Here is an 18,003-nt window from a genome sequence, read left to right as displayed (position 1 = left end):
GTCGAGCATCATTTCCACACGACATACATAATTCACTAAATCACACGGCACACACGCCTTTAATATATTCATAATTAATTTTTTCATTATTTATAAGAAATTTCGTTTATTACGGCCAGGTTCGGGTTTTCCAACGGTGTTGATATGAATTGTAATTTTAAAAAATTCTTAAAATTTGCAACAAAACTTTAAATATTCCACTGAAAAAGTTTTAAAGTTGTAAATTTATATTTAATTTCTCTAAGGTAGACGAGATTCCACGGGGCTAAATTGCCAATTTTGCTGAACCAAATTTTCTAATTATTCCACATTAAAATTAGATAAAATAATTTATTTAGCTGAGATAACATTTTTTACAGTCGGAACAGCTTCCACACATTTCACTTTTTGTTAGATCTTCCACTTCACTGAGTTTTCTCATTTCACCCCTTTAATTTACTTAATATATTTTTACACCTTTTGGGTATTTTTGGGTATTTTTTGAGTGTTTAATTTTGGGTTTACGCTTGATTTGACCATTTCCCCGCGTAATGTCTGATATTTTAAAGAATATCCAGGAACTAATTTTAAATCATAAAGAATTTAACAATTCCATCGATCTTATCGTTTGTTTTATTATTAATTGTTTTTTAGAAGGTTCCTTGCAAACCACTGATTAACTTACCCGGGCTCTCCTTTTTATCCACAAAAGCTTCCGACGAACTCAAACACGAACACAGATCCGACGAGGTTTTACATTAATTTGTTTAGTAATTAATAATTTGTACAATAATTTGATAGTGTGAAAATATGTTTAGTTGAGGTCTGAGGATGAGATAGAGTTGCCTTTGTTTTATGCGAAGCATCTTTATAAGGCGGGGTTATGTAAAATTGAGTTCCCCAGCTACTACAAATCTGCCAGGGCGCTTTTCACAGAACCCACCGCCACAACCGTTGGACTCTCAACGCCATTCTACTTCGAACTCGCATACGAACTCTGCCAAATGTACTCCTACACATTATCCAATCCGTTATTTATTCCTTAATTAATGTATTATTCCTTAATTTTAACTCATTAATGTTAACTAATTACTTGATTAATGTATTATTACTTGATTAATGTATAATTGGTTAATTTGTTGTTAGAATTCCTGAGAATGAGTGGCCTGTGGAAAACCTGTTATCAATGTTAAAGGAGGCCGAATGTAAGCGTCGGAACTTTCTGATAAAACGGTCAACTACGGTTGACGGTGCGTTTTTGTCTGGGCTAACTCACGAGGAGAAGAAACGTAAGTCCAAACTCTCACAATTCTCAGTCCTAAACGTACTGTCAACTGCCAACATTAACCTCCTATGCCTCAATTTAAACTCTCTAAACACGCTAGACTTTTACGAACTCGATGATTAATTTAATATATAAATTAATGCATTATTTAATACATAATTTAATATATAAATTAATATATTTAATATATAAATATTGTATTATTTATTGTATAATTTAATGCATTATTTAATATATAAAATAATATATAAATTATTATATTTAATATACATTATTTAATATATAATTTAATATATAAATTAACATATTTAATATATAAATTAATATATAAATTAATGTATTTAATGTGTAAATTATTGTATTATAGATTGTATATTATATTGAAATATTATACGGAGAACGAGTCGGACTCAGTTTTGGTGTGTTGAGGTTGTTTGAGTTTCGCGTTGGCTGCGAGGTAGCTTGTGATTGAGGCGGCAACGGCCATGTAAGTGGCGAGTCCGATTTCCACGGGATTAAAGTTGAACGGAGCCTTGTCCTTCAGTGTAATGACGGCCAAATCGTACAGGGGGATGTTTGTGAGTGAAATCGCCCCGATAAAGACAAACACAATTCCCATCAGAGTGCCGAACTTCTTGGGGGAAAATCGCTTATTCAAGTAACAGTAAATTGAGGATATGGAAATAGAACCGGCGATAATGTAACAGAAACACGCCAAAATCTTCGTCACATACGCGTCAATTTTAATTAAAACATAAAAGAAAAAACCCTAAAACACAATCAAACAAATTATTTAACTTGTTCTAGCGAATTAACAAGTAATATTTTAATTACACTAATGTGTAAATAAGACACCGTAGTGTACAAATAAGACACGTTAGTGTGTAAGTGTGTAGAATAGTGTGTAAACGTGTCTTATTTAGTGTGTAAGTGTATAGGTGTGTAAACGTGTCTTATTTAGTGTGTAATTAAGTGTGTGTGTAAATGTCTAAATAAGACACGATAGTGTGTAAGTGTGTAAAAAATGTGTAAAATGTGTAACTGAGTAAAAAATGTGTAAATAGTGTAAAAAGTTACGAAGAATTGTAGAATGAAGATGGCGTAGGCTGGTCCGATTTTATCGATTATCATTCCCATGAAGGGTGCGGGGATGAATGTCAGGATGTTAAAGTATTTAAACACTTCAAGTGCGCTTTTCCCGTCAGAGGTAACGAAAATCTCACGCTGGGCCTTGTTAATAAATCCGTAGGCAGTTAGGAAAAGCGTGGAACTGATTAAAAAGAGGACAAATTCCAGTAACTGCGGATGCTTAAATCCGGCCTTTACAGAGTCACTTAGTCTTCCGAAACAGGAGATCTTTTTATTATTCTCAGGGTTGAGCATGTTTATTAAGTCTTGACTCGTGTAACTCATGACTTCAGAGTCCTCGCGGACCTCCAACTCCATAGACTTTTGAGTCATCGAATCATGCTCAAATTTGAACTGTAAGAGGTAACCGCCCAGCATTATGGCCACTACGTTTCCACAAAATACGTAGATTAATCCTATCTTATACAGGGATTCAGGTTTGAAGAAGTCAGTCTTAAAAATCTCAGCCAAAATCATAGGCACGAAAAATGATAACGACCTAACCGAGCCCAGCAAAGTCATTATAAAGTTGTTGTTCCTCGGAAAGTATCTCGACACTACACATTGTTATTAATTAGTAATTAGAGAGTAGTTAAGGGTATTTAAGGGTAAATTATAGCTAAATTAAGGGTATTAAAGGGGTAAAATAAGACTAATTAAGGGTGAAAATAAGGGTTTTAAGGGGTAAAATAAGACTATTTTAGGCCTAAGTTAGGGGTAAATTAGGGGTAAATTTATGGTATTTAAAGATATTTTACAGGTAAATTAGTCCAAAATAAAGGTAATTAAGGGGTCAAATAAGACTAATTAAGGTCAAAATAAGGGTAAAATAAGGGTAATTAAGGCTATTTTAGGAGTCATTTAAAGGCAAATAATGTCTAATTTATGACCGGACTATTGTTAAAAGATACTAATTTAGAGCTAAATTAAGCCTAAAATTAGACTAAATAAGCCCCAAATTAGCCAAAATTATGACTAAATAGAGGTAAACCAAGGCCAAATTAGAGCCAAAAAAAGACCAATTAAGTGATAATTAAGGACTAAATTAAGTAAAATTATGCCTAAATAAAGCTAAAATAGCCCTAAAATAAGCCTAAATAAAGCTAAAATAGCCCTAAAATAAGCCTAAATAAAGCTAAATAGCCCTAAAATAAGCCTAAATTAAAGCTAAATAGAGCTAAATTACTACTAAATAATTGATTTGTCACCTGTTAAGAGTGGTACGTAGCTTGATTCTGCTGTTAATCCGATGAGAAAGAACCCTGCAATTAGTGCAAATTTGTTCTTGGGCAGTGTGAAAATCAGTAGCCACGAAACCAAATTAATAGTTTGTGAGCCCAGAAACACAATTTTCGGGCCAATGATATCCAGGAGAACGCCTCCTACCACTGAAAACACGAAATGTGACGTGAAAGCAACGGTGTAAAGGTTGTTTATTTCACTCTTCCGAAGTCCACAGTCTACACAATTTGAAACTACTGAAATTACCTATGAACTGGCCATTCCCCAGAACGATGTATGAAATGTCAGATTCACCCGCACAAACATCCGCAAACGACCCCGCCTTGTATAACAGCTCCTGGATCCCATTCCAGCCCCAGTAAACACAACCTACACAATTATTATTTTATTTCATTAATTTATTTTATAATATTATAAGTTTACCTGTTAGGAAGGTTATGAGAATGTAAGCGGCTAATCTTATGTAAGGATTTACGTAAGGGCCCCGGAATTTTTTCACGTCCTCAACCTCCAATCTCAGCCTCTTGTACCAACTTTTATTTATTTCACTCATTTTATTATTTAAATTTAATTTTTTCAGCTCTTTTAAAATATTAATTTGTTATTTTTTACCTCAATTTTAACAGCCACTCATGACACCCTCAGTACGCCTCTCAGTACTTTTTTTCACACATCTCCATACAATTTTTCATACAATTTTTTACATTTCCATACAATTTTTACGTGTAATCATGTGTAGAGATGATTTATATTAATTATGTGAGATAATTTAATTTTTTGGGATTTGGGAGTTTGGCTCCCTCTGGGTACCTTAGCTATTCATGTACACATTTTCATGTTAGATTAATTTAAGATCCCAGCATTTTCAGGCGTAAACAGCCGTGAAATTAGGCCAGAAGGCCAGATTCCAAATCTACTCATTCACACCATAAACCCGTTAAACTATCCAAAATCTTCTCTTTTACTCTTTCATGTATTATAATTACCAACCAATTTTCCAATTATTTCCCGATTATTTAAAATATTAATCATTTTACCTAGTTTACTAATTTTTCTAATTTTATTGTAATTTATTAATTTTACTAATTTAATGAATTTATTGTAATTTATTAATTTTACTAATTTAATGAATTTATTAATTTAATGAATTTATTAATTTAATGAATTTATTGAATAATAGTGATAATGACAGTTTAAATGAATAATGTCATCGATTGCGAGGAAGAGACTGGCTCAGGAGCGGGCTGATTGGAGGAGGGATCACCCGGTTGGATTTTCAGCCAAGTACGCGCCCCTTCCCGACGGAAGAGGATTCGACATGATGAAATGGATCTGTAAAATACCCGGAAAAAAAGTAATTTCCAACCCACCAAACTTTTTTACACAATTATACACATTCACTATTTAACCATAATAACTATTATGTATATAATATGTATAATATGTATGATATAGTGTGATATATTGGTGATATTAGGGTACGATATGGGAGGATGGTGAGTATCAGTTGATAATGGAGTTTAGTGACGATTACCCTAGTAAGCCGCCTAAATGCAGATTTACGAAAGTTTTGTTTCATCCGAATGTGTATCCTTCTGGGACAGTGTGTCTCTCCATCCTGAACGAGGACGAGGAGTGGAAGCCGTCAATCACCATAAAGCAGATTTTACTCGGGATCCAGGTGGGGATATAGTTTTATTATGGATTTAGGATCTTTTGGATAACCCAAACCCACTATCACCGGCGCAGTCGGATCCGTACCTTCTATTCCTCAATAACAGAAATGAGTATATCAACAGAGTTCGAAAACAAGCAGCAGAACATAGACCTCTAGACTAACACCATAATATACTCTTATAATATATTTATAGTATTATAGTATTATGGTATTAGTTATTGGGTGTCTGGGTTTAGGTATTAGGTCTGGGTTTTCTGGGTGTATACTACTAGTTATGGGTATTGTATAATATATACTATAGTAATAGTATGGTATTGTGGTAGGTGTCTGGGTTTAGGTGGTAAATTGGGTGTATAAATACTACAGTAGAGTACTAATAAGAGGGATTAAGATGGTGTTTACAGGGTTTTACAACAGTTTAGAGTGGTGTTTAGGGTTTGAAGTGGTTTATTAAGGTGTTAATTTGATAGTGTATTTACATACTAATATACTAATACTACTATACATATACAGTATATTATATATAGTATATTATACTTAGTATATAGTATAGCAATAGTATTATATATAGTATAGTACTATAGTATTATAAGTATATTAGTTAAGAGTACACAGTATTATAAATATATATAAGATAGCTCCCTCTAGGGGTATATAGTTAAGGTATTATAGGTATATAGTATATAGTTAAGAGTATAGTATTACAGTAGTATATTAACTATAATAGCATACCAATTATAATAATAGTAAGGGTATTAGTTAGTATAGTAATTATAATAGTTAAGATATTAAGTGTCTGTGGTTACTTGTCTGGTTTTAAATCATACGTATCGTATACTATACTATAGTGTATATACCATATATACTATAGTATACTAAAACCCAGACACGTAATACCCATAGTACTATACACACTATACTATTGGTATACTATACTATAGTATAATAACAGTAGTACAGTAGTTAGGAATAGTATATATATAGTATAAATAGAGTAAAAATCCTCTGGATAAGACTATCCTGACATCACCAACAACACTAATTATACCACATACAATCAAGTCAATATTATATTATAGTGTAGTCATGAGTAAATTGACCCGGATAGTACCCGGATAACCAACTCAACCAGATGCTCATTACTACTAATTCTGGGCTTTATCATATACCACACTATTACCACACTATACTAATACTATACTAATACTATACTTAATAATATACTATTACTATACTTAATATACTTAATATACTTAATATACTTAATATACTTAATATACTTAATATACTTAATATACTTAATATACTTAATATACTTAATATACTTAATATACTTAATATACTTAATATACTTAATATACTTAATATACTTAATATACTTAATATACTTAATATACTTAATATACTTAATATACTTAATATACTTAATATACTTAATATACTTAATATACTTAATATACTTAATATACTTAATATACTTAATATACTTAATATACTTAATATACTTAATATACTTAATATCTTGAATATATGGTATAGTATATTAGTTATATTTCTTGAGAATGAGGTGTCGTGAGAAGAGAAAGTTCTTGAGCATATCGAAGGCGAATGAGAGTCTCATTTTAAGGCTAGAGAACATGAGCATGTAGACGGTGTTCCACAGGAATAGTGGGAATAGTCCGCCGTTTAAGTTGATTAGGGGCGAGTTCATCACAACTCTCAACCCACCCAGAGAGGCTAGCGTGCCCTTCCACTTGTCACAAAACGCATTAACATAGTTACCAGATAAAACTGCACCACTGTTAAATAGCTTTGAGAGGTAAATCGCCTCCTGTTTAGCGTTTTGGGCCGTTGGAAATGGTGGACAGTACCCCTGATCCACCAGCCTCAAAACTTCTACAAACCATTCCTCCGTTCCGTCACCACATCTCTCACTCAATTCTGACAGTGATTTCTGAAATTTCGGGTCATTAAAGTTACATTTAGCTCCATTTAGTTGGGGGAAATCTCTGGAAAGCATTTTTCTGGCCTTTACAAGTGCTTCTAGGGTTGGACTTTTCACCCTTTCAAGCACAAATTTAACATTTTCCGACAGCTTTTTGGGCGTAATTTTACAGCAGTCTCCGAGGCAGAAGATGTTATTTGAGCCCTGGAGTCTCAGGTATTGATCAACTAGGAGAGCTCTTGAGCCCTCTGGGACGTTCCACTTCCTCTTCAATTTCATTACCAAATCGGTTTCCTTAAGGCCACTGGCCCATAGGACTAATCCGCACTCAACCTCCTCAGTATTTCCACTCGCAAGTTCCTTTAAAATGCAAGACTTTTCCCTGACCTCACTCACCACCTTGCCGAAATACATGTTGACACTTTTGCTAAACACTTTTAAAACGTATTTGGAAGTGTTTTGGGCGAGGCTGGGGAGTAAACGCTGTCCAGCTTCCACAATTGACACTTTAACAAATGGCATGAGTTCGGGGTATATTTTCCCCAAATGACTGTTCATAAGAACTGAAAGCTCTCCTGCAGATTCTACACCTGTTGGACCTCCTCCAACTACCAGAAAGTGTAATAATCTTTTACGGTCAGAATTGGTTACCGAGGGCATACTTGCTGCTCTAAAATTGTCCACAATTCTCTGAAACGCGAGCTCGGCGTGTTCAAGCTCCTTTAAAAAGTAAGCATATTCCTCCACTCCCTTGGTGCCAAAAGTGTTAGTTTGGGCTCCAACTGCAATTACGAGAAAGTCATAACTGACTGAAAACGCAGGCCCAGAATCTAAAGGAGCGCAAGTGACACAGTTGGAGTCAGAATCCACATCGACACATTTGGCGTGTATAAACTGCGAATTGGTCCTGAAATACCTCCTCATGTACTCAATAATCGGCTCAGCAGATGTGTTACTCTCAACCATCCCAGAGAGAATCTTAGGAAGCAACGGCGTAAAAGTAAAGTAATTCCTCGGCGATATCACAGTCAAGTCAAATCTAAACCATCATCACACAATTATTATTTATATGTAAAATATTATTTTATATGTGGAAATATGTAAAATTATTACAGTTTAGGGTTTAAGTTCTTGATGAAGAAGACGGAAGACCATCCTGAGCCTAGGAATAAAACCTTAGGCTTTGTGTTATTAGAAGTTGACGCAAAGTTTCTTTGGGAAAATGCCGTTTTGGCGATCCCAAATTTAAAGTTAGACTGGGAAAATCCTGGAATATTACTCGAAACCCGGGCCCTAACCAACATTCTCCAACCCTAAACCAATTAAATTATAAAACATTTTTAAAACATTTTTAACACATTTTCCCAGTGGAATCAGCCAAAAATTTAACATAAAACAAAATTTACAAAAAAAATTTACAAAAAAATTTATAGGATAAAATTTATGAGATAAAATTTACCGTTGAAAGGTTAATTAGGGTTAAATTTACATTATTTACTAATTTTTGACAAATCTTAAAAAAATTATGTACATGAAAAAAACATTAATTTTAAGCCTTCTGGCTCACTGCCGACACCACTTTCAAAAATTTTCATTCCCATAGATTATTCTATTTTACCTTAAAATTGCTTATACTTTAGGTGTTTTCACTGTTTAGCCCTTTTAGAAGTAATGTGTTAACTCCTCTATGGCTTTGTTAACTCCTCTATGTTTATGTGTTAGCTTTCCTATGGCTATGTTAACTTCTCTATGCCTTTGTTAACTCCTCTGGCTATGTTAACTTTCCCCTATGGCTATGTTAACTTTCCCCTATGGCTATGTTAACTTTCCTCTATGGCTATGTTAACTTTCCTCTATGGATTTGAGAATGTGTAACAGGAACTGGAACGTCCTCAAGGCGCCAAATGCCAAGTCATTTCTACCATTCCACTCTTCACACTCCTTAACTTGTTCACACTCTTTAACGTGATTATACTTGTTAAGATGATTAATCTGTTGTGGTGATCCGATGGGTGCGGTTTTGTCTGGGTTAGTGCCTGTTAAGACCCTAAGATCCCTTTCGATAACGCCATTTAGCCTTGAGACTACGTATAAAGTGGGTTTGTGTTTGGGAAAAGAGAACAATGAGGCATTTTCGAGCAAATTATCCCAAAGCTTGAGGAGTAGTTGTGATGGTAAGTAACCACACCAGACCCAAACTTTACCACTCAGTCCCACGTGACTGAGTAATATTTTAACCACTTCCAATCCCCTCGCTAATCTTTCCACTAACTCAACAATCAACGGATTAATCGGATTTTTACACCGTAAATCAGACTTCACGTGAAATATACCACACACCAACGCATGCCAAATTGTCGGACCAATCCCATTCTCCACATTCTCCACATTCTTTACACTATTTATTCTGTTCTCCCCAATGTTTACACTATTATGGAAGGGATCGGGGTTTGTGTGTTCTAATAGTAGTGTAACAACTTGTTTGTGTAGGCCGTAGATGGCCATGTGTAGTGGCGTTTCTCCAGATTTTAGCATGGCGGAAACAGTTGCGTTATGGTTTAAAAGAGTTTTAGCTACTGCGTAATGCCCGTTAAACGCGGCTAAATGTAACGGCGTTGAGCCGTCCAGGTTCATACAGTTTACCAAAGCTCCTTTCCTCAGTAGAAACTCTGCTAACAAGTTTTTACCCCTGAAACTCGCATAGTGCAGGGCGGTTTGACACCCCAAGATTTCAGCAGTTGTATTATTCACCTCTAACAAATTATGTGACGTTGTGTCAAACTCAATAGAAACAATTTTGGAAGATTTAAATTGTGATAAAAGAGTTTTGAACTTTTCGGAGTATGAAAATAACACTTTGGCCATGACAGTTTCTGTTCCCAGAACATCAGAATTACACTGGGCATTGGTGTGTAAAAAACATGCCAAGATGATTAACAAGTTTACACCAACCTCGTTAGGGCCAAATATACTATGCAAAATGTTCATCAGTTGCTCCTCTCTACACATATTTACATTGTTGACACTATTCACACTATTGACAGTGTCCAAACTCTCATTTACAGCGTTTAAATCACCATTTACAGTGTCTAAACCCCCGTTATTACTGTCTAAACGATTATCAATGTTTAAAAGTGATTTAGCAAAGTTGTAGTGTGATTTAATCAGTGCTGTGAAGAACGGGAGATTCAAATTTGAGGCTACAATTCCGAGTACTGAGAGTCCTGTGCCCAGTTGTCTAATCCCAAGAGCGTCCACACTGGTCAGAACTTGGACAATTGTATCGTTAAACTCAGGGCCCTGGGCTGCGGTAAACGCCATAGTTCCCACGTCCGAGGTGTTAAGATCAGATTGAACTTTATGCCCCGTGGCAAACTTAACAAGCTCTGCATACTTGATTGGTAAGTTAATTACAAACTTTCTACCTACTGGGGGCGTATGGATATTGAGTGAAAATGCCACAGCCCTGCACTTTTGCATTGTTGAGATTGAGTTGAAGGAATTTGTACCGGAGATTACAACCCAGTTCCACAACGCATTGTACAACGAGTTCATAATCACACGTTTAATTCTGTCATATTCTGGTCCCCTGATTCTCACGTGTGTCTTAAGCTTAAGTAAGTAATCTGCAAATACATCGTAAAGGTATGCCTTTTCATGGCATACCTTTGGAAGAACCTTGTCAGCAGCAATAATTGCTCTTGTTAAGTAAGTTAAAGACTCTGTGATACTTCCAGGCCTATTCAAAATCCCAGCAAGAATAAGATAAGAATTATATAACAAATAGTGCGCAAAATGTAACACTCCAGACCATTTGCTTATGAAATCCAGTAAAACAGATTTTGCCCTTAGGAATTCACTCTTTAAATACAATTTTTGGGCTTCCGTAAATATCCCCTCGGCCTTGTTTTGGAGTAGATTTAACTCTTCAGAGTTAACCTCGCCACAGGTTTCACAGTGCCACTCATTCACAGAGTTAGAATTGTTGTGATCTGAGATATTGTCAATTTTCGGATAACAAAAGCCTTGGATACACTTTTTACATCTTATAGCACTGACTTCTGTAGGGCCAAAATTCTGAATTTCTGGTGTAAAAAACTGTACTGACCAGAAGTGATCCAGTTGCTTAATTACGGGGGTATACTTATCAATGCGAGTGTTAATTGTGAGTTCGTTTCCTTTAGAAATCTCATAAATCGATCTTACGGTAAACTTTCCGTCGTCAAAATGGAGTACGCAATTGGGTGTTTCAGACTGTCTGAACTTGAGTTTTAGGGTAAAAAAGGAGCCGCCAATTACCTGTCCGTTGGTTAAGTTGAGACAAGATGTGAACGGAACACTGTTGACCCAGACGACGAGGATAAAATGAGTTAACTCCCTCGTCGTCAAGTGCAGACAAAAGTCAAACCCCAACTCCTCCAACAGAAACAAAGCAAATCTCTCCATTTCTTCTATACAATTTCGCAATCTTTGACCATTTATATCATTAATTTGATAACTTAGTATTACATCTAATAGAGAATTATTGTCCAATTTCCTGTGTATATCAGAGACTCTGGCGGTGTTTGTCATGTTTAATCTGCACTTAATTAGTGTTCTGGCGACTAAAAGTACGAAAGAAGGGTTCAGGAAATGCTCTGAGAATTTGTTTAGTTTTGGTAACTGCTCACATTCCAGCTCGTGAACTGCTCCGTTTCTAAGAAAACACTCCGTAGAACAGAAGTAATAATTACACTCACAGGGATGTTTTGGACACGCAATTCTAACCTCAGAAATCAATCTCACCTTTAAACAGTGGAAACAAGATCTCACACGTTCACACATGAACAAGGGGTCTGAGGGGACACTATAAATATTCCAAGGCGCTACGGATATCGGAGATGACTTCAAAATCAACTCTCCAGGCCTCAGCAAACTCTTTGAAATTGGGACACTATCTGACACATTTGAACGTGACACACAATTGGACAAATTTGACGCAGTGTTGGACGGATAATTTCCTTCGAAAGTTGAGTAAAGATGTGATGAAGTTTCTGTGTAGGCCATTTTCGACTTCCAGGTGTTAAAATTTACTGAATTTTCCCTTGAAAAAAGGTTATCCAGGAAGCTTTTTGGCAGTATTAAAACCTGTTCCACGGCTTTTTCGTTAACCAATTTAAGCATTTCCAAGTTATCTTTATAGGCTTGGGAGTCTCTTTTAAGTAAGTAAACTCTGGTATATAAACAAGCTCTGGAAAGGTCAAAAAGGCCTCTGGAGCTGAAAACTGAGGCGAAAACCTCGTAGACCTTCTCATTGTCCGGAAAGCTCTTGGAATATTTAGAGAACAAATTCTTAATCTCTTCGTCTGAAAATTCTGATTTATTTGTTAATTTCCCCTCGCTAAAGTAGAGAAATAAAGTGGACAAATCAACGTTTTCTAAATCCCCTGTTCCTGACCGAGATATCTCCGTACTAACCACAGTCTCAGTAGACATTTTACGCCTTTTTATTTTAGATTAAAATTTAAAATGTGTAGAGAAATTAGTGCAATTAACGGCTCAAATTGGGTCTCCTGACCCAGAATTTATCCATTTTATCATTTTCCTATTTTACCAGAATTTACTCTTGAATTAGAATTTTATTTATAATATAAAATATTTTAAATTAATATATTTAATATTAATTTTATAGTGGAGTGAAAAATTAGAGTGAAATGTTATGTTATGTAATGTTTTGCGATAATTCTCTGATTCTGGTCTCGATTATTGACCTCGTCCTCACAATTAAACCTTGCTCATATTTTTTCAAGTTCGCTATCTCCTCCACCTCCTAACAACAATATATTATAGTTAATCTAGCTCCCTCTCCCTTATATAATTAGCTCCCTCTAGGGGTATATAGTATAGTATGTTTAAGATAGCTCCCTCTCGGGGTATAGTAAAGGTATTATAGGTATATAGTTAATTTAGCTCCCTCTAGGGTATATAATTCTAGGTATATACTAAGATAGCTCCCTCTCGGGGTATAGTAAAGGTATTATAGGTATATAGTTAATTTAGCTCCCTCTCGGGGTATAGTAAAGGTATTATAGGTATATATCTAAGATAGCTCCCTCTAGGGGTATAAACTAGATAGCTCCCTCTAGGGGTATAAACTAGATAGCTCCCTCTTGGGGTATAATTCTAGGTATATAGTAAGATAGCTCCCTCTCGGGTATATAAATTAGCTCCCTCTAGGGGTATAGTAAGATAGCTCCCTCTTGGGGTATAATTCTAGGTATATAGTAAGATAGCTCCCTCTTGGGGTATAATTCTAGGTATATAGTAAGATAGCTCCCTCTCGGGGTATATAATTCTAGCTATATAGTAAGGTAGCTCCCTCTAGGGGTATATAATTCTAGCTATATATTTAGGTAGCTCCCTCTAGGGGTATATAGTTAATAGTATAGTAAAGTAGCTCCCTCTCGGGGTATAAATAATTAGCTCCCTCTAGGGGTATATAAATAATTAGCTCCCTCTAGGGGTATATAACTAATAGTAATAATACGAGTATATCCTTGATGAGATCTTTCCATTTGGAGTGATCTGTGGTTGTATTATCATTGAGCTCCAGGACAGCTCTCACCAGTACTCTCGACAGTGCGTTATGACTTATGAGCCCATGTTCCACAGCTTTTTTCGCAGCTCCGACATAAGTTTTAAAGAATAAAACTGGCACTGATTTGAGGTAATAATCATTTGGCATTGTGTCGCTCCCTTTTGATGACACGTGGTGCATTAAAACTGCCTTTATCTTGTGTGAAAAATACTTTATCATCATCTCTCCAGCTTCTAAATCTCTGTCGCCAGTGTCCCCAATCCAGATAAACCGAGCGTCACTGTTCTCATTAGCCACGAATCTGAGCAGTTTTCTAAAGTTCACAAACTTCTTCTCACCCCTCGACTCGTTAAAAAACCACTCCTTCAAGGTGGAATAGAGGATTTTATTATCGCAGTCGATCCCCCAATTCAACACGCCCCTCTTCTCAGCCACATGCATCAACCGCCTATTCAACGCAGAATCCACCGTTATCGGGACCTAAATTCATTTTCAACACTGTAACTATTAATCATATAATTGAGTGATAGGAGTTTCTGGAGGGGGTAAATAAGTAAATTAAGGCTAAATAACCAAGAAATTAACGTTCCTGGAAGGGGTAAAAAAGTAAAACTAAGGCTGAATAACTGAGTAATTAAGTACTCCAGAGGGTAAAAAACTGTGAAATAGGAGTTTCTGGAGTGGCTAAAAAAGTAAAACTAAGTCCTCAGGAAGGGTAAATAACTGAGGAAATAAGTCCTCAGGTAAAAAGAGACCCAGAGGGAGCTAAATTAACTATGTACCCCAAGAGGGAGCTATCTTACTATCTAAGGGATAGGGAGCTACCTAGATATATACCCCTAGAGGGAGCTATCTTACTATATACCCCTAGAGGGAGCTACCTAGATATATACCCCTAGAGGGAGCTAATTTACTAGTACCCCGAGAGGGAGCTAAGGAGTAAATAACTGGGAAACTAAGTCGTAAGTAGTAAATAACTGTAAAACAGTGTGAATAACCTGTGGGATTCTGGTGGTGAGTACGGATAGAAGCAGTGGTTTCCGATTCTTGCCCATTTTATGCATTGAGAGTTCGAGTATGAATTGGAAGCACCCGGGGTACAATTCTCCCCGGCCATACTGCGTATCAACACCGCCCAAAGGCACATTAAACAACTTAATCCCACCACTAGACTTCACCGTGTCGTCAATGTCAATTATTACCTAAACACACACATAATAGAATTGTTATTTAACATATAATAGAATTGTTATTTAACAGATAATAGAATAGTTAACGGTTAATTAGTGAAAAACTGAGTGAGTAATTACCTGAGTTGCTCCCCAGCCTATGGATTTATCCTTAATGTCGATAGTTTTTTGCGCTTTTTGAACCCTTTCCGGGGCCTAAACCATAATTACAAGGGTTTATATAACTAATTAAGGATATGAGAATTACTGTGTTAACGAGCGTTTGGGGAGGTTTATTGTAGCTTAAAGAAGATGACTCAAGTTGTTTAGAAACTTCACTAATTCCACTAATTTCACAATTTTTATCATCATTTTCAACATTTTCATCAACGTTAATGTTGGTTTGGGTTTGAGGATTGGGAAAATGTGAGTTTGAGGGTAGGATAGGGTCAGATCCAGGGTCGGAAACGGGTCCGGAATTTGTACTACTATCCATCACGAAAAAACATATTCTAACGACATTACTAATTAAAAAATTTATATAATAAATAAAATAAAATTCTACAAAACAAAAAACAAATTTTATGCTAAAAATTAAATAAAAAATTTTTAAATTTAAGTAATTTACAATTTACGTAAATTATTTAATCTTATTGTGCATTTGTTACAATAGATTTAGTTTTCACAAATATTTGAGAAATTCAGAATTTTACACAAATTTGAATTTTACCAACTTTTAATCTTAAAATTTATTTTAAAGATTTTTTTAATTATTTTTATTTAATTATTTTTATATACTTTAATTTATTTTTATCAAATTTTTACATATTCCACAACTTAGCCAGATTTTTACGAATATTTTACTTAACAGTAAAAATGTGAATTTTTGCATAATTTTCCATAAATTCCTTCAAAAGTTAACCATTTGAGTAATGAAAAATGTGTAAAAATTTACGTCAGATTCCACAGAATTTTGTGAAAAGTTTCCTTCAAATTTGACATAATTTCACTAAACGAATTTTATTAACTAAATTACGTAATTACGCTCTAGATTACTAATTTATTACGGAATCACAGCCCCAGTTATGTAACTACAAGTTTAATATTTTACACAACTTTACTAACATTTTACTAATAATTACACTGAAAAATAATTTTAGACAGTTGATTATTCTTCAGATTATTCACTGGGTTGTTTTAGTAATTTTTTACCACACTTTTTAGTTTCTGTTTTCTCATATTTCACCCAAATTTCATTATTTGTCTGATAAAACAATTTACTGTTAATTTAACTATTAATTTATATCTGGAAGGCTCTATACACACCCAATTTACACCGAATTTTACACCCAATTTTACACCCCTTTCCACTGGAATCCTCAACCATTATCCAACATTCTCCCTTAAATTATAATAATTTATTGGAAATAATTTAATGTAAAAATTTGAAAATTATTTAATAATTTGTTGAAAAATTGTTGAGAATTTAATGTAAAAATTGCTGAGAATATATTGAGGAATGGAGAATCCGACGAAGGAGCCGAGGGGCGATTCGGTGTACGAGAGTAACTTTTCAGATCTTGACACTCTTTTGCCTCCTTCAGCCTTCCCTTCTAAGGCTGAAGCGCTTAGAAAATACGTCTCGTTTCCGAACTTTTCCTGGAGACTTGTGGGCCTTTTCTTCGGCTGGTACTTGTTAAACGTGGCGTACGTTATTGAGAACAAGGTAATTTTAAACCTCATACCTTTGCCCTGGACTCTAAGTTGTCTTCAACTTACCGTTGGCTGGCTGTTTGCGATTCTGTTTTGGGCCACGGGGTTCCGGAACGCGCCCAGACTCAAGTCCTTTAAAGTATTTTTAAAGGTGTTTTTACCTCAGGGACTTTGTCATCTGTTTGTACACCTGGGCGCCGTAGTGTCCATGGGCATTGGCGCAGTTTCATTTACACACGTTGTCAAGTCTGCCGAGCCCGTGGTGACTGCCCTCTTTTCCGCATTATTTCTGGATGATTTCCTTAACCTTTACGCGTATGTGTCGTTGATTCCTGTGGTTGTGGGAGTTGCCCTGGCATCGGTTAAGGAATTAAACTTCAGCTGGGTTGCATTTTGGTTCGCAATGCTCTCAAACGCTGGCAGCTCACTCCGTAGCGTTTTCGCAAAATTGACCATGAAAAATAAAAATGAACTGGGAACTAACTTGACCTCCTCTAACATTTACATGTTACTCACACTGACGGCTTCTGTAGGATCAGTTTTCTTGGCGTTCCTGAGCGAGTCTGCCAAGTGGGTTCCATACTGGACCACAGCCACTCTGAAGATGACGGATAAGGAGAAGTATGTTCTATTGCTCAGAGCATTTTTCTCATGTGTCTGCTACTTTCTGTGTAATGAAATGTCGTTCATATGTCTTGGAGAGGTGAACCAGGTTTCCCACGCAATTGCAAATACGCTTAAGCGGATAGTGCTGATTACCAGCTCGATTGTGGCGTTCGGGTATAAAATTACCACTCTCGGGTACTTTGGAATGACAATCGCAATCCTAGGCGCACTCGCTTACTCTATTTTCAAATAATGTACTCACCATTATCACATATCATAGTATATATTTATAGTATAAATTTATAGTATTAGTATGGTTAGGGTTTGGTGTCTGGGTTTAGTGTTTTTGGGTAGTAAATTGAGTGTATAAATACTACAGTATAGTACTATTAAGAGGGGTTAAGACGTTAATTACAGTGTTTAATAACAGTATTGAGGAGTATTGAACAGTAGTAATTGGTATATAGCAGTGGAATGAGTGTTATCTTACTGTATAGTAATAGTATATAATATGCTCTAGTATACTCCTAATACTATACAAATACATATATACTATACATATAGTATATATATAATAATATATAATATATAATATATAGTATGTGTATGGTATAGGTGTCTGGGTTTATGGACTTATATCCAGTTAATTATGTGTATAAAAAGTATATTACAGTACTGTTT

At 35.3% G+C, this 18,003-nt stretch overlaps 7 protein-coding genes across 7 annotated transcripts; 3 read left to right on the top strand and 4 right to left on the bottom strand.

Annotated features, from left to right (window-relative positions):
• The first annotated feature begins 18 nt into the window (after window positions 1-18).
• TpMuguga_03g00542 (GINS complex family protein) lies at window positions 19-1,398 on the top strand. The gene is made up of 5 exons (XM_061305727.1): window positions 19-605; window positions 634-729; window positions 798-985; window positions 1,126-1,268; window positions 1,296-1,398. The coding sequence occupies exons 1-5, from the start codon at window positions 531-533 to the stop codon at window positions 1,385-1,387; spliced, it is 594 nt and encodes a 197-aa protein (XP_061161059.1). The 5' UTR covers window positions 19-530; the 3' UTR covers window positions 1,388-1,398.
• A 227-nt stretch (window positions 1,399-1,625) lies between these two features.
• TpMuguga_03g00541 (Major Facilitator Superfamily protein) lies at window positions 1,626-4,688 on the bottom strand. Its single transcript, XM_758476.2, has 5 exons — window positions 4,058-4,688; window positions 3,881-4,003; window positions 3,601-3,852; window positions 2,342-2,949; window positions 1,626-2,033 (listed from the first exon to the last, which is right to left on the bottom strand). Exons 1-5 carry the CDS (start codon window positions 4,185-4,187, stop codon window positions 1,653-1,655), a joined length of 1,494 nt encoding a protein of 497 aa, XP_763569.1. The 5' UTR covers window positions 4,188-4,688; the 3' UTR covers window positions 1,626-1,652.
• A 60-nt stretch (window positions 4,689-4,748) lies between these two features.
• On the top strand, window positions 4,749-5,492 carry hus5 (SUMO-conjugating enzyme ubc9). The gene is made up of 3 exons (XM_758475.2): window positions 4,749-4,988; window positions 5,112-5,315; window positions 5,345-5,492. The coding sequence occupies exons 1-3, from the start codon at window positions 4,839-4,841 to the stop codon at window positions 5,471-5,473; spliced, it is 483 nt and encodes a 160-aa protein (XP_763568.1). The 5' UTR covers window positions 4,749-4,838; the 3' UTR covers window positions 5,474-5,492.
• A 1,349-nt stretch (window positions 5,493-6,841) lies between these two features.
• Window positions 6,842-8,824, bottom strand: NDB1 (NADH dehydrogenase). The gene is made up of 2 exons (XM_758474.2): window positions 8,371-8,824; window positions 6,842-8,296 (listed from the first exon to the last, which is right to left on the bottom strand). Exons 1-2 carry the CDS (start codon window positions 8,559-8,561, stop codon window positions 6,856-6,858), a joined length of 1,632 nt encoding a protein of 543 aa, XP_763567.1. The 5' UTR covers window positions 8,562-8,824; the 3' UTR covers window positions 6,842-6,855.
• Window positions 8,825-9,028: 204 nt separating this feature from the next.
• Ank1 (Ankyrin repeat family protein) lies at window positions 9,029-12,866 on the bottom strand. The gene has a single exon (XM_758473.2). The coding sequence runs from the start codon at window positions 12,730-12,732 to the stop codon at window positions 9,100-9,102; it is 3,633 nt and encodes a 1,210-aa protein (XP_763566.1). The 5' UTR covers window positions 12,733-12,866; the 3' UTR covers window positions 9,029-9,099.
• Window positions 12,867-12,958: 92 nt separating this feature from the next.
• On the bottom strand, window positions 12,959-15,623 carry TpMuguga_03g00537 (uncharacterized protein; the record flags this gene model as incomplete). Its single annotated transcript, XM_758472.2, has 5 exons — window positions 15,272-15,623; window positions 15,145-15,219; window positions 14,833-15,036; window positions 13,784-14,314; window positions 12,959-13,066 (listed from the first exon to the last, which is right to left on the bottom strand). The coding sequence occupies exons 1-5, from the start codon at window positions 15,497-15,499 to the stop codon at window positions 12,959-12,961; spliced, it is 1,146 nt and encodes a 381-aa protein (XP_763565.2). The 5' UTR covers window positions 15,500-15,623.
• Window positions 15,624-16,108: 485 nt separating this feature from the next.
• TPT (Triose-phosphate Transporter family protein) lies at window positions 16,109-17,592 on the top strand. The gene has a single exon (XM_758471.2). The coding sequence runs from the start codon at window positions 16,523-16,525 to the stop codon at window positions 17,573-17,575; it is 1,053 nt and encodes a 350-aa protein (XP_763564.1). The 5' UTR covers window positions 16,109-16,522; the 3' UTR covers window positions 17,576-17,592.
• Window positions 17,593-18,003: the final 411 nt, after the last annotated feature.

This window comes from Theileria parva (genome assembly GCF_000165365.1).
Source record: "Theileria parva strain Muguga chromosome 3 map unlocalized ctg_530, whole genome shotgun sequence".
NCBI lineage: Eukaryota > Apicomplexa > Aconoidasida > Piroplasmida > Theileriidae > Theileria > Theileria parva.
Note: the sequence above shows the minus strand (reverse complement) of the source record. Positions and strands in the feature narration are given on the sequence as shown.